This window comes from Marmota monax, unplaced genomic scaffold, assembly GCF_021218885.2.
Source record: "Marmota monax isolate L192 unplaced genomic scaffold, Marmota_monax_Labrador192_F-V1.1 WCK01_AAM20220418_F8-fsc00010, whole genome shotgun sequence".
Classification (NCBI taxonomy): Eukaryota; Metazoa; Chordata; class Mammalia; order Rodentia; family Sciuridae; genus Marmota; species Marmota monax.
The window spans coordinates 16589063-16604559 of NW_026692321.1; the positions used below are offsets into that span (position 1 = coordinate 16589063).

The following is a 15497-nucleotide window of genomic DNA, read 5'->3' on the forward strand; positions in this document are numbered from 1 at the left end:
CTTTATTGCTTTGGATGGGTACCCAGTAGGATAGCTGAATCATATTGTAAATCTACTTTTCTTTCTTCTTTTGTGTGTATGTGTATCAGGGATTGAACCCAAGGGCACTTAACCACTGAGCCACATCTCCAGCCCATTTTTTTGGTATTTTTACTTAAGAGACAGTGAGTGTCTCGCTAAGTTGCTGAGGCTGCTAAGTTGCTAAAGTTGTATCATGCAACTTTACTGAATTCATTTATCAGTTCTAATAGTTTTTGATAGATTTTTTAGTTTGTTCCATATAGAGAATCATATAATCTGCAAACAGTGACATAACTTCTTCCCTTCCTATTTGTATGCCTTTAGTTCTTTTAATACCTCTGGCTAAAACTTTCAGTACTCTGTTAAATAAGGTGAGAGTAGACATCCTTATCTTTTTCCAGATCATAGAGGAAACATTAAACCTCTCCTCATTCAGTGTGAAGTTGGCTATGGATTTGTCATATGTAATCTCTACTATGTATAGTATGAGCCTTCTCTACCTAATTGGTTCAGAGCTTTAATCATACTTTAATCATAAAAGCTTTAATCATAAAATTTTATGAAGTGTTCTTTCTGCGTCTATTGAGATGGTCATGATTTTTGTCCTTAATTCTGTTGATATGATAAACTCTGTTTACAGATTTGCATATATTGAATCATCCTGGAATTCCTGGGATGAATCACACTTAGTCATAGTGAATAATATTTTTGATATGCTATTGGATTTGATTTGCTAGTATTCTGTTGAATTTTTTTGCATATAATCAATAAGGACACTGATCTGCAGGTTTTTTTTGTTGTTGTTGTATCTTTGGTTTTGGTTTCTAACTAATGCTGGCCTTACAGAATGATTTTGAAAGGGTTCCCTCACTTTCAATTTTTTTGAACAGTTTGAGAAAAATTGGCATTAGTTCTTTATAAGTTTGGTAACATTCAGCAGTGAAGCCATCAGTCCTGCGTTTCTCTTTGTTGTAATTTTTTTTTTTTCTCCCTTGCAGTATATGAGATTGATCTCAGGGAACTCTCCCACTGTGCTACATCCCCAATCCTTTTTATTTTTTGAGACAGGGTCTCCCTAAATTGCCAAGGTTGGCCTTGAACATATAATCCTCCTGCTTCAACTTCCTGAAAAGTTGGAATTACAGGCACATGCCATTGTGACTGGCAATGCTTTGTATTTCTGTGGTAGTGATGGTAATGTCTCTGTTCTCATCTCTAATTGTATTTAGTTGAGTCTCTTTCTTGGTTAGTCTAGCTAAAGGTTTGTTGGTTTTATCTTTTCAAAAACTATCTCTTACCAATAAAATAAACAAACCATCTCTCCTTTCATTGATCTTTTATATATTTTTTAACATTTTGCATGTATTTTTACTTTGATCTTTTTTACCTTTTCTTCTACTAATTAAGGGTTTGGTTTGTTGTTGCTTCTCTAGTTCCTACAGAAGCACCATGAGGTTGTTCATCTGAAATCTATCTATTTTTTCTATGGAGGCATTTACTGCTATAAACATCCTTGTTGGTACTGCTTTTGGTGTAGCCAATTGGTTTTAGTATGCTGTGTGTCCATTTATAACATATTTGAGAAAAGTTATTTTTTCTTTTTCTTGCAGTGCTGGGGCCTTCCACATGCTAGGCAAACACTATACCACTAAGCTCCACATCCAGACCCTGGGAAGTTTTTTAATTTCCTTTTTTATCTCAGTGAGGCATTGTTTATTCAAAATTATATTATTCGGTCTCCATGTATTGTGTAATTTCTTTTGTTAATTTCTAATTTTATTCCATTGTGATCAAAAGAGATAAATAATATGATTTCAATTTTTTTAAAGTTCTTTAAAATTCCATTGTGGCTTAACATATGGTCTATTCTAGGGAATGTTCCACGGGCTGATGAAAAGAATGTGTATTCTGCAGCTGTTGGATGAAAAGTGCTGTACATGTCAGGCCCATTTTGTCTACAACAGAGTTAACTGATGTTTTTTGCTTTTTTTGTCTGGGAGATCTGTCTAGTGATGAAAGTGGGGTGATGAAATTATTCGTTGTTATTGCACTGGAGCCTGTCCCTCCCTCTTGATTTAACATTGTTTGTTTTATAAAACTGGGTGCTCCAGTGCTAGGTGCACATACACTCGTAATCATATCTCCTTGTTGAATAGATCCCTTGATCATTATATAGTGCCTATTTCTTTTTTATTTTGTCTTAAAAGTTTATTTTGTCTTGATATAAGTATAACTACTCCTGCCTGCTTCCATTTAATTTCTATTCAAATGGATTATTTTTTCCATCCTTTCTCTCTCAGTCTCTGTCTCTCTCCACTGATGAAATGAGTTTCTTCTAGGCAAAGTATCTTGGGTCTTCTTTATTTATATTATTCCACCAGTCCATAAATTTTAATTGGGGCATCTAGTCTGTTTGCATGTTAGGTTATTATTGTTAGGTAAAAGACTCCTGTAATTTTGTTAAATGTTCTTATATTTCGGATATCCTTTGTTCTTCTCTTGCTATTCATCTTTGTGGTTTAGTAGTTTACTGTGTTGATAAAGATTGATTGTTCATGCTCTACTAGTGTGTTTTATATTTCTGTGTGTTTTCATGATGGCAGTTACCTTTCTTTCACTTCTGGATATTCAGCTCCCTTAAACATTCTTTGGAAAACTGGTCTGATGGTGGTAAATTCACTTTTTTCAGTCTTAGAAGGTCTTTATTTCTCCTTGATTTCTAAAGAATAACTTTACTATATAAAGTATTCTTGGTTAGGATTCTTTTTTTTTATTCTCTCCCCCCCCCCCAGGATGTACAATATATTACCCCATTCCCTCCCTCCTGACTTATAATGTTTCTGTTGAGAAACCCTTTATCAGACTGGTCTGATAAAGGTCCCCTTAAATGAGACTTGGCACTTTTTTCTCTTGTTTTTAGAATACACTCTTGCAATAGGAGCAATAAGCACAAACAAAAATGCTCATTATTAGTCATCAGATAAATGTAACTGGATCCACTCCTAGATGCACCCACTAGAATGGCTAAAGTTAGAGAGTAATAATAAAAACTGCTGCCAAGCATGAGAAGCTACTGAAATTCTTACACATTATGGGAACATAAAATAGTACAACCATTTTTTAAAAACGGTATACTGTTACCTTATAAATTAAACATATTTACCATAGGACACATTCATTCCTCTTGGGTATTTACCCAACAGAAAGGAAAAGATGAGTTCACACTAAAACATATATAGGAATATTCATGCTATCATTATCAAAAATAAAAACGATCCAAATCTCCATCAGGTGGCAGATACATAAATTGAAGTATACGTACATATATACACCAAAGAATACTACTGAGAAATTAAAAGGGACAAAACATTAGTGTACATAGCATGGATAAATTTCAAAACATATGCAAATTCAGAATTAGGCAACTTTTTCTAAAAAGGATCAGACAGTAAAATTTTTAAGTTTCTCAAGTCATGCGGTCTCTCTGTCACAACTACCCATAACTTTGCTCTTACACCACAGAGCAACCATAGACAATGAATAGGAAGGAATATGACTGTGTTCGAATACAACATCATTTACAAAAACAGGCAGACAGTTGAATGTGACCCATAGAGTATGGTTTGCTGACACCTGTGCTACGTAAAAGAAGTATTCCTCAAAAAAACAGAATACACTTTAAAATTCTTTGTAAGCTTCATAGTACTCAGCCAAATGCGAATAAGGCTATTTTAAATACTACATCAATGAATAAAAAGAAGTCAAGATAGTCATATTAGGAAGAAAATACCTGTGAATCTGATCTTGTCTACTAGAGCGAACTGGAGCTAATCCATCTATTTCATCAAAAAATATTATAGAAGGTCTCATCAAGTATGCCTAGTAAAAAAAAAACACATATATGTTGTTTATTATATTATTCTCATATTTAAATTTAATTGTTGTATTTTCTTAAAAGTACTATAAGTAAATGGTACAAAATGCAGCATATTCTACAAAAGAGTATGTGGTATAAAGGAAACCTCTTTACCACCCAACCACAAAGTAAGGTCCTAAGAATAAGCAACTACTGTTTTCAGTTTGCTTATTCTTCCATACCTATTTAAATGTACAAATGAAAATGTGTTCTTATAACATAAAAAAAACAGTACACTAAACACATTCCTTTTACCATGTAACATGAATTTTAACTGATTTTTTTTTTTTAATACAACTGGAGATGGAACCCCGGTTGTCATCTATGCTAAGCAGGAGCTCTACCACTGAGCTGCACCCCCCACCTCAGCCCTAACATCTTTTATTAATATAACAATATATCTTAATTAGCTTCCACATATTTTCCTATCATTAAAAAATCATAACTATCAGCAATATTTTTTAAAAAAAGCAAACATTTCATCTAGCCCTACTTACCTAGAAAACTATAAAATATAAATAAAGTAATTTAGATATAAAAAGCTACAAGATTTAGGGCCATAGTCTTGAATGAAAATAAGTTATACTCAAATCACCAGCATAAATTGATGAAAAAGCTCAAAAATTTTTAAATGAATTCATTGGATAATATGCCTGTACTCCTAAGTCAATTCTTTTCTTTTTGTTGTTGTTTTTTTTGTGCAATAGTGGAAATTGAGCCCAGGATATACTAGGAAATGCTCTACCACTGAGCATATCACCAGCCCTTTCCTTATTTTATTTTTTGATAGGGTCTCTGTAAGTTGCCCAGGCTAGCCTCAAACTTGTAATTCTCCTGCCTTAGCCTACCTGTACCTGAGATAATAGGTTTGATCCACCACACCTGGCTATGTTTACATTTATATTTTTCAATTTTTACTAAATTTTTGAAGTATTCAGTCTGTATACGTTTGACTTCTCACTAGACACTGAACACCTTGAAGACTCTTACCTATCCTCTATATCTACTACCTAGAATATAGCAATTTTTGATACTAATAATAATTCTTACACATTTGAACTTCTTTACAAATAACAAAGGATTTTCATACACATCAACTCATAATAGGTGCTGAATAAATGCTTGAAAGCATTTTGTACTTCATATTTATCTGCTTAGACAAAATCATTATAAATTGATTTTGATCAATATGATCAGCTTCCTTCATTAACTTAATCATAAGTAAATTTATATGAAGACCAGTTTCTATAAGGTATAGAAAAATAATTACTTTTTTATTTTTTTGGAGACAGAGTCTCAACCTGGTCTCACCAGGTTGGTCTTGAACTCCCGGACTCAAGTGATCCTCCCAGTATCCCAAAGTAATTGGGCTGCAGTTAGGAATGTTAGGAAATAACATTTTTAAAGTTATTGTTTCGTATAAAAAAGTAGAGATAGCCTATACAACATTCATTCACCTCACTCTGCCTTTTAAAATAATTAATTTATTACTGAATTCATTAGGCAACAAATTTTAAATTGGGTAGGGTTTGGATAAATGTTTCCCAAAGGTCCATGTCTTGAAGACATGGTCCCTAAGGTGCTGCTTAATTTAGGAAGTGGTGGAAGCTTTAGGAGGTAGAATCTAGTGCCAGATACTCAAAATCTGAGGCATGTCCTTGAAGAGGATTGACTATAGGACCCTGGCCTCTTCCTCTCTAACTTTTTGCTTCCTAGATGATAAGGTAAGCAGCTTTGCTCTAACAAATACTCCTGCCATGATGTGCTTGCTATCTTCCCAGAGGCCTCAAACCAAAGGAGCCAATCCGTCATGGACTGAAACCTCCAAAAGTCAAAATAAACCTTTTCTCTTTATAAGTACATTTTCTCAGGTATTTTGTTATATAGTAACAAAACTAACTTAACAACTCATGAAAATAAGTAACATACTACTTTGGGAAACTTTTTTCCCAAATACCCAACATTTTATGCTGTACTATTTCCTCAACTGGATTATAATCTAATGATTATACTATATCCTGGGTTCTCAAAAGCACCTAATACAGTATTATATGCCTGTTGGCCACTTCAATAAATGTTTTATGAATCATCACAAATATTCAAAAGTGTTAGTAAAATCGATTTGAAATACAATGAGCCTTCCCATATCCATGGATTCAACTACAGATCAAAATGTATAAGAAGGGGCTAGGGTATAGCTCAGTGGTAGAGTGCTTGCCTAGCACAGGTGAGGCACTGGGTTTGATCCTCTGTAACACATAAAAAAAAAAAAAAAATATATATATATATATATATATATATATATATACACACACACACACACAATAACTTTATTTGTGTATTATGTATATAATAACTTATGTGTGTGTGTTTTAAAATGTTGAAGAAAAAAACTGCACCTGTACTTAACATATACATTCTTTTACTGTCATTATTCCCTAAACAATACAATATAACTACGATTTATACATCATTTACATTGTATTAGGTACTATAAATAACCTAATGATGATTTCAGATATGTAGGAGTATAGCTAGGCACTATGGCCCATGTCTATAATTCTGTGATTAGCAAGACTGAGGCAGGAGGAATGCAAGTTTGAGGCCATCCTCAGCAACTTATTAGACCCTCTCAAATTAAAACGTAAAAAGGACTGGAGATGTAGCTTGGAGGTAAAGGGTTCAATCCCCATAATGAGTACCCCCCACCAAAATAAGGCCTATAGAAGGATGCACAAAGGCTATATGCAAATACTACATTAATTTATATGTGGAAGTTGAATATCTGCAAATTTTTATATCCTTGGAGGGTCCTGGACCCAATCCCCCATAGATAATGAGGAAATAATGTACTTCTAAGGCATACAATTTCAGATTATTGACCCTAAACTACAGATAATGATCAGAAAATATGCCTCCTCAGAAACTGTAATTGCAGGCAAATTATACTAATGGTCTAAAAAAAAATTTTCCATTTATGATTTCTCTTACCTGATCAAAAAGAAGCCTAAGTTGCCTTTCAGACTCACCAACCCACTTGCTCAAACAATCCGCTCCTTTTCGCATAAAAAAAGCCACTTTTTTGTCTCCTTGACTGCATTCATTAGCTAATGCTCTGGCAACCAAGGTTTTACCTGTGCCAGGAGGGCCATAAAACAGACAGCCCCTAGAGAAATAAAGAATTTTTTTAAAAAAAAAAGTAAATTAATCTTATCACTACTGACAACCAATTTAAAAGGACATTTCTTCCCTCATGTAATTTTATATTAATGTATATTATAATTATTAAGCATTGACAAAATTTTTTCCAGTATACAAACAAGTTTCACTTTGTTGAGTCTTTAAAGTACCAAACTTTGGTAGGTAACAAAAGGTTGAAACACAGGGTAACTTGGCAAGATAATGCAAAATTTTAAATGTATTTCCCCATGATCCAGGAACTTCACATCTTAGAATACATTATACAGAAATATAGTCCCTGTATTTGGAAAGTTGTACCAAAGACCTTAGACTCTGGTATTGGGGAAGTTGGAGCAGGAGGATCTCTTGAGCCCAGGAGTTTGATGCCAGTCTGGGCAACACAAGGAGACCATGTCTCTTTAAAGAAAAAAAAGTAGGAGAATGAAGATAGCTTTAATAGTGTTCAACAAAGCATGGTTTTCTAATAGTAAAAATTTGAAAACAAAATGCTATTTAATAAATAAGGGAAAGTTAAATTTGCTATTCCATCTATAAAATTAAAAAATTAGTAAGGGGTCAAAAAGAATAGCACAGAGGTGGGAGGGAAAGGGAGGGTCAAAAAAGATGGTGGATATCATTAACCTAAGTACATGTATGAAGACATGAATGGTATGAATATACTTTGTATACAACCAGAAATGAATGATTGTCCTCTAGGGGCTGGGGTTGTGGCTCAGTGGTAGAGTACTCGCCTAGTATGCATGAGGCACTGGGTTTGATCCTCAGCACCACATAAAAATAAAATAAAGATATTGTGACCACCTAAAACTAAAAAATAAATATAAAAAAAAAAGAAAAATTGTACGCTATATGTGTAATATGAATTGTAATGCATTCTGATGTCATATATAACAAAATAAAAAAATGTTAAGATAAAAAAATTTTAAAAACTGAAAAAAAAACAGAATTGATATGGGAAGTTCTCTGGAATATGTTGTAGAGTGAAAATCAAAAAGTTACACATGAGTATCAATGAATAATATCATTTATATTTTTAATGTTTATGCTGTATAATATAGGTAAAATATAAACAACATATGCATAAAAGAAATCTATAAAAAATATACCAAAGTGTTCATCTCTAAGGAATCGGGATACCATTATCTCAGTGGTGGGAAATTTCATAGCATATTTTCTGCTCACAACACTGTTTTGTTTAAGTTTCTCCCAAGGATACACTTTAATAGCTTTTTAAAAAAGTAATATAATTTTTTAAATTTAAGTTAAGTCACATAAAAGACAAATAATTGCTATTTTGGTTTTTAAAAGTCATTATAAAATTAAAGGCCAATTTTTAATCCATTTAAATAGAAGGTGACTATTAATACATATCCTTAAAAACATAGAAAATAAGTTAGAATGAAATCTAAATAAAAAGTACTTCCTCTATGAAAACATTTATCAGTTTAAATCTAGCAATCTAAATGTATATCTTCAAAATTATTTTATTCTACCCAAGCTCATTTAACATAATTTCTCATTGCCTTTTCTAATAGTTTAGCTATTAGAATTACTTTAGCTAACCATCTCATGATCAGACACAATCTGATCATAAAAAATAAATTATCAAGCTTACCCATCATCAAGTCAAAGAAACACTTTAATGAAATTATACTTCCAAGACTAACAACACATAGCATCAAATTCGATGCTCATAGGAAGCCAAATTCAGAAAAATCCATTTGGGCACCCCAGTTGTATATTCAGGGACCACATAAAAAATCTTATCTTGTGCCTGACTCCTAAATCCTAAAATGGAAATTCCAAGAGCACACTTACTTCCATAGCTTTTGAGCCCCAAAATAATAAAATTTCATTCCTAATTGTCACTGCTAGAATATGTCAAGTAAATACACAAGAAATATTTACATTAATAATCATTTACTAATTGCTTAAAATTTGATAAATTAACAGTAGTAACAGTAAAAAATATCTAACATACCTGGGAGGCTGAATTTTAAATTTTTCAAAAATTTCTGGATATAAAAGTGGGAATACTACCATCTCCTTTAGTGCATGAATATGCTGACTCAATCCACCTATGCTATCAAATCGTACCTTAGGGAAAGAAAAAGGAAAATTTTAACAAAATAATCTCAGAGAATTTTTGAAATTTATAAAATAGTTTTATGATTCAGAAATGCATGCCTTCAGCAGATTTCGAACATCAGTACATACAAATAAGTGCACAAAAATAAAATCAATAATGAAATTCAAGTTTACATTTTACATCAGGCAAATTCCACTCTTTAATCTACTAACTCGGGAGCAAGATTAGTGCCCATCCTAAACACTGAGAATCTACAACAGATGTTATATTTATATTCTAATAGAAACCCCTTTCAAAATATCATATATCTCATGCTTCTCGGCAGGTATGGCTTACTGGCTTACAGGGCAAACTGGCTTACAGGTAGGAAGAGAAAAATCTTGGTTATTACAATGGTTCTCTAAAACTGTCTGACAAATCATATTCTCTAACAATTTCTCCAGTTAGAAAGTTTTCTACGTATGAGATATGAGACAATAATTAAACAGAGTAACACCAATCAATCATAAGAAGCAACAAAGATTGTTCCTCTAACCCATGATAGTTTAAGTAGCTGAAATACTTTTTAAAGAAAAATGTGTAGAGAAAAAAATGCTTAAAGGAAATTTTATCAAAATGTAAATAGTGATTGCCTCTGACTATTGGATTATGGTAGATCTCCATCCCTGCTTCTTTATTCTGTAATGGTACTTAAAACTGTTTCACAATGAATATATTATTATGAGAGGAAAAACCTTAAGTAAAAATAGAAAAATTAAAGTAGAGATTAAATAACAGAAACCTAAGAACTAGGGTTCTTAGGTTTAACAACATATGAAAACATTAATAGTGGCCATATATTAAAAAGTTTCTATTTATATCATATGTTGCTTTAGAAATAAGGAAAAACTTTTTTTACATTTACAGGACTTACTGATTTATCAATGTTCATTGGGTCAACATCAGCCAAGCTTGCACCCACTTTCACTCGTTCTCGGAGAATACCACTAGCTAAGTCTTCTGCTCTGAAGTTCATAGGCAAACACCTGAATTTATAAAAATCAAAGTTAACAGCATTAAAGGTTTCACATTTTTAATGCCAAAATAAGTTGAGCTGATATTTTTGAAGCACTTTCATCTTTCCCTCTTTTTGCATAACCTAAAAATAACAAGTGATTGAGTTTTCGGGTGGGTACTCAACCACTGAGCCACATCCCTAGCCCTATTTTGTATTTTGTTTAGAGACAGGGTCTCACTGAGTTGCTTAGTACCTCACTTATGCAGAGGCTGGCTTTGAAAACTCTATCCTCCCACCTCAATCTCCCAAGCCACAAGGATTATAGGTGTGCTCCACTGCGCTTGTCATAATTGCATATTTTAAACTACTTTTCCTGTTTTCAACTGTCCAAAAATAGTTATTCATAGGTAAATAAGATACTCTATTTGTCCAAAGTGCTCAAACTATCTCAATATGGAAAAAAACTCTTAATATAATTAACATTTCATATTAATCAGCTATAAAAGTAAATTTATATGTCCTATACAATTTAAAACCAAAATAAGGTCAATATTATAATACTTAAGATTCATTCTCCAATTTTGAGGATATACCCATCAGTTTATATGATATAAGAAATTACTTTCCCTTTTGTTCAAAAAAATCAATTCCTGATCATAACTTTATAACTAAATTTTATCTTTAATAAAACTACCTTAAAAGAAATATTTAGGGCTGGGGTTGTGGCTCAGAGATGGAGCACTCGCTATCATGAAGTGAGGCACTGGGTTTGAGCCTCAGCACCACATAAAAATAAAATAAAGATATTGTCTCCACACTATAACTAAAAAATAAATATTTAAAAATAAATATTTAGGGGCTGGGGATGTGGCTCAAGCGGTAGCGCGCTCGCCTGGCATGCGTGCGGCCCGGGTTCGATCCTCAGCACCACATACAAACAAAGATGTTGTGCCTGCCAAAAACTAAAAAATAAATATTAAAAAAAAAATTCTCTCTCACTATCTCTCTCTCTCTGTCTCTCACTCTCTCTTTAAAAAAATAAAATAAATAAAATAAATAAATAAATATTTAGCCACATAAAATCCTATACTACATTATTTTGATTGTATTATCCCAAGTAAATGTAATCTAATTTCTCTTTTAACTTTGAGCAATGCTATGGTTTAAGTGTGGTTTATCCCCCAGGGTCCGTGTTGGGAGTTTGTTCCTTAGTGTGGTACTATGGGTAGTGGGATCTTTGAGATAGGGTAACAAAAGGTTGTCCTTTGGTCACCAGAGACATACCTTCAGAAGACATATCCTTACATAGTTCATGTGAGACCTTAATTGCTACCCAGTCTCAGATTCTGACTTCCTGTCTCATATGCTTCCACCATGACAACATGTGCTATGATGTAATGCAACCATCATCAGGGCATGCACCATGATGTTTGCACTTTTAACTTTTTTAACTTCCAACACTGTGAATACATAAATCCTTACTCTTTACAAATAACCCAGTCTCAGAAATTTCATTATACTAATATACTGATATAAAAAAAAAAAGGACTACTACAGGTAAAATCAAAATATGACATAAAGGAAGACACAGTGGCGCACCCCTGTAATCCCAGCAGCTCGGGAGGCTGACAGGAAAATCTTGAGTTCAAAGCCAGCCTCCCCAATTTAGTGAGATCCTAAGCAATTCAGTGAGATCCTGTTTCTAAATAAAATACAAAATAGGGCTGGGGATGTGGCTCAGTGGTTGAGTGCCCCTGAGTTTAATCCCTGGTACCCGCACCCCCAAAAAATGACATAAAGAGCCTTAAAAAAGCACTTTCTATGATGAAAGTAGACATTTCTGAATCCTAATTAACCTTAAAAATATATCCCCAAAATTATCAGAATAACTTAGATTAAGCAGCCACAGCAGCACATGCCTATAATCCCAGCGGCTCAGGAGGCTGAGGCAGGAGGATCATGATTTCAAAGCTAAACATCAGCAACTTAGAGAGCCCTAAGCAAATTTGTGAGACCCTGTCTCAAAATAAAACCTAAAAAGGTCCGAAGATGTGGCTCAGTTGTTAAGCGCCCGTGAGTTCAATCCCCGGTACCAAAACAAAAAAACAAGAAGAATTCAGATTAAACAGACTTTGAATTATTTAATTTAAACTTAAGCCAGACACAGTGGCATGCACCTGCTGTCCTAGTTAATCAAAAGGCAAGACAGAAGAATCTCTTAAACACAGGAGTTTTTTTAGCATACAATCTACACCAATCCAAATCTGATTCTAAAATCTGCTAACTAAAAACTTGATATTTCTAAAATATACATATAAGGCCAAATTATACAAACGATTTGCTAAATGTCCATTTTCTAAATATAATTTTTCTTTATTATTATAATACATTTAAGCTCAAAAATTAACACAATTTTTTTTTAAATGATTTGGTGCTTTAATTATTTCCTAGGCAAAAATTCACTGAAGTTTTAGTGAGCCATGTAATAATCAGTCAATTACCGGAGTTAGGAAAAGATCACTAGAGACAACCAATAACAATGAAAAAAGGAAGGAAGAAAGGAAGGGAAAAAAAAAAAAAAAACTTTATCAAGAAAATCCAAAGCCTCCTCAGATAGTTCTATCAGAATTCATCTTTCTCTGAGCACTATTCTCATTAGAGTGTGAAAAAAAGCTAAATTAAATGGATATGAATGAGAAGGAAAGTGCAGAGGGATAGAGAGATGCTTCCACAAAGGCTGGCCTCTTCTCCTTAGCTCTCCTTCCTCTCCCCTCCCAAATTACTTGATCACAAGTACTTACAGACTAATTAATTTAGGGAACATTTCCCAAGGTTAGATTTCCATTTTAAGAAATATAAAGTAGGAACTAAGTCTACACATTACTCAAGTCTAAAATTATTGTTGAATATCAATGTTATCAAAATTTCAGTATACATAAAAAACTTTTTCTGTGTTATTTTGTTTTGTTTTAAATATATTCCTTTTTTCTACCATGGAAAAAATACTAAAATATTTACTGACCTATTTCTTGCTCTCGCCATGCTCTTTGATTTCCTTCTTTCAAAGCGCTCTTCATCAGAAGAAGTTGTGTCACTACTATGGATGGCATGCTTCTTTCTCCTGTCCAAAGAGAGCAAGATGTTTTAAAACATTATAGTATAACAAACAGTTTTTAAGAATATACTGGAAGGGCTGGGGTTGTGGCTCAGCGGTAGAGCGCTCTCCTCGCACATGCGAGACTCTGGGTTCGATCCTCAGCACCTCATAAAAATAAATGAATAAAATAAAGGTATTGTGTCCAACTACAACTAAAAACTAAATATTAAAAAAAAAAAAGAATACATTGGAAGCACATATCATCAACAATTAGTTCAGGAGAAAATTCATTCGTTCTCCCAGCAAAGATCTTTGCCCTCCTACAGTTAACATTTAACAAGGTATAAAGGTGGTAAATGCTACAGAGAAAAAGAATAAAGCAAACCAAATAGGAAGCCTACAATTTTCCAAATAAGGAAGTAAATAAGGTAGTCAAATAACAAATTTTAATTTGTATTTAAATTTAGACAATATCTGTCATTGTTATAAATAACATTAGAATCTAAAGAGAAAGCTTCTATTTTTCTTTTTTCACTCTGCCTTTCCCAAATAATTATAAACAGTTCAGACATTCAAAAAACTAAAGAAAATTACACATTTAATTCCAGAATGATAAAGGATTTCACCTCCCACTTAAAATACTTCTATCCTCCCAGGCCCAGTGGCACACCCTTTATCCCAGCAACTCAGGAGGCTGAAGCAGAAGAATCTTGAGTTCAAAGCCATCCTCAGCAACTTAGCGAGGCCCTAAGTAACTTAGTGAGATCCTGTCTCAAAATAAGAAAATAAAGGGCTAGGGATACAGCTCACAAGGCCCTGGTTTCAATGCCCAGCACAACAAAAAAAAAAAAAAAAAAGAAGAAGAAGAAGAAAGAGGAAGGAAGGAAGGAAGGAAGGAAGGAAGGAAGGAAGGAAGGAAGGAAGGGAGGGAGGGAGGGAGGGAGGGAGGGAGGGACGGACACACGAAGGGAGGGAGGGAAGAAAGAAAGGAAAGAAAGGAAGAAAGAAAGAGGGCTGGGGATGTGGTTCAGTGGTTGAGCACCCTTGGCACCTCCCCCCCCAAAAAAAGATACTTCTATCCTTTCTAAATTTCTTATAAAATATATAAAACATTTTTAATTTAAAAAGAAATACTTTATAATAAGTGCTATGGACTAATTAGATAATTTATCAGGCTAACATCACCTCGTTAAGGAGAAATAATACTTACTGAATGTTAAATTATTATATAAGCCATGACATCCCTAAAATACCTAGAAAATACTATAATTATTTTTTATTCATTCTTTTTAGATATAAATGACAGTAGAGTGTATTGTGACATACATACATGGAGTATAATTTCCCACTCTTGTAGTTGTACAGGATGTAGAGTTAGATTTATACTGGTCATGTATTCATATATAACATAGGAAAGTTATGTCCAATTCATTCTGTCTTTCCTATTTCCCCCTCCCTTCCTTTCATTCCCCTTTGTCTAATCCCATGAACTTCTATTCTTCCTTCCCCAACCCCTAGATTATTGTGTGTCAGCATCCAGCTTTCAGAGAGAACATCTGGCATTTGGTTTTGGGGATTTGCTTACTTCACTTAGTATGATAGCCTCCCGTTCCACCCATTTACCAACAAATGTCATAATTTTATTCTTCTTTATGGCTGAGTAATATTCCACTGTGTATATATACCACATAGAAAATACCATAATTAAATCATTACCACACTGTGCCCCTTCAACATGTGCAAACTGAGTTTGTCATCTTAATTAATTTTTCTACCACTTTTTTTCAAACTATATAATTCTATATAATTTTATACCAACTACTACTCTGTAAAAAACCTCAGTCACCCTAAATTCCCTTTCCCCCACCACTTATAATTTCCAGTGATTCTTATTCATGCCTACAAATATCCCTTCCATGTTTTCCCCATTTTATTTACAATCCACTTACCACTCCGACAGTCCTGTAGCCCCCGTAGTTCTGTTTCACTAAAAACATCCTCTTACCTTAGATCTTGTAATAGTAAGAAATGCTCTTAAAATTAAAATGTAATGACCTATTCTTTGAACATGAGTTTCTAACATACCAACTCTTTCAACTTTCTCAAGGCCTGCTGTCCCTAGGCACCCATTTACTCACAATCTATCATTTTTTTTCTTGGATAAGTTTTTGTACTG

The 15497-nt window shown here is 33.4% G+C and overlaps 1 protein-coding gene across 5 annotated transcripts in view; it reads right to left on the reverse strand.

The window, feature by feature from the left end:
• The window catches only part of Atad2b (ATPase family AAA domain containing 2B), a 141206-nt gene that overhangs the window by 81207 nt on the left and 44502 nt on the right, over window positions 1-15497 (reverse strand). For all 5 annotated transcript variants that reach the window (XM_046441338.2, XM_046441339.2, XM_046441337.2 and 2 more), the window contains 5 exons: window positions 13247-13345; window positions 10141-10252; window positions 9120-9235; window positions 6929-7103; window positions 3812-3900 (listed from right to left, as the gene is read on the reverse strand). In XM_046441338.2, coding sequence (XP_046297294.1) covers window positions 3812-3900; window positions 6929-7103; window positions 9120-9235; window positions 10141-10252; window positions 13247-13345 — 591 coding nt within the window. The remainder of the gene's footprint in view (window positions 1-3811; window positions 3901-6928; window positions 7104-9119; window positions 9236-10140; window positions 10253-13246; window positions 13346-15497) is intronic.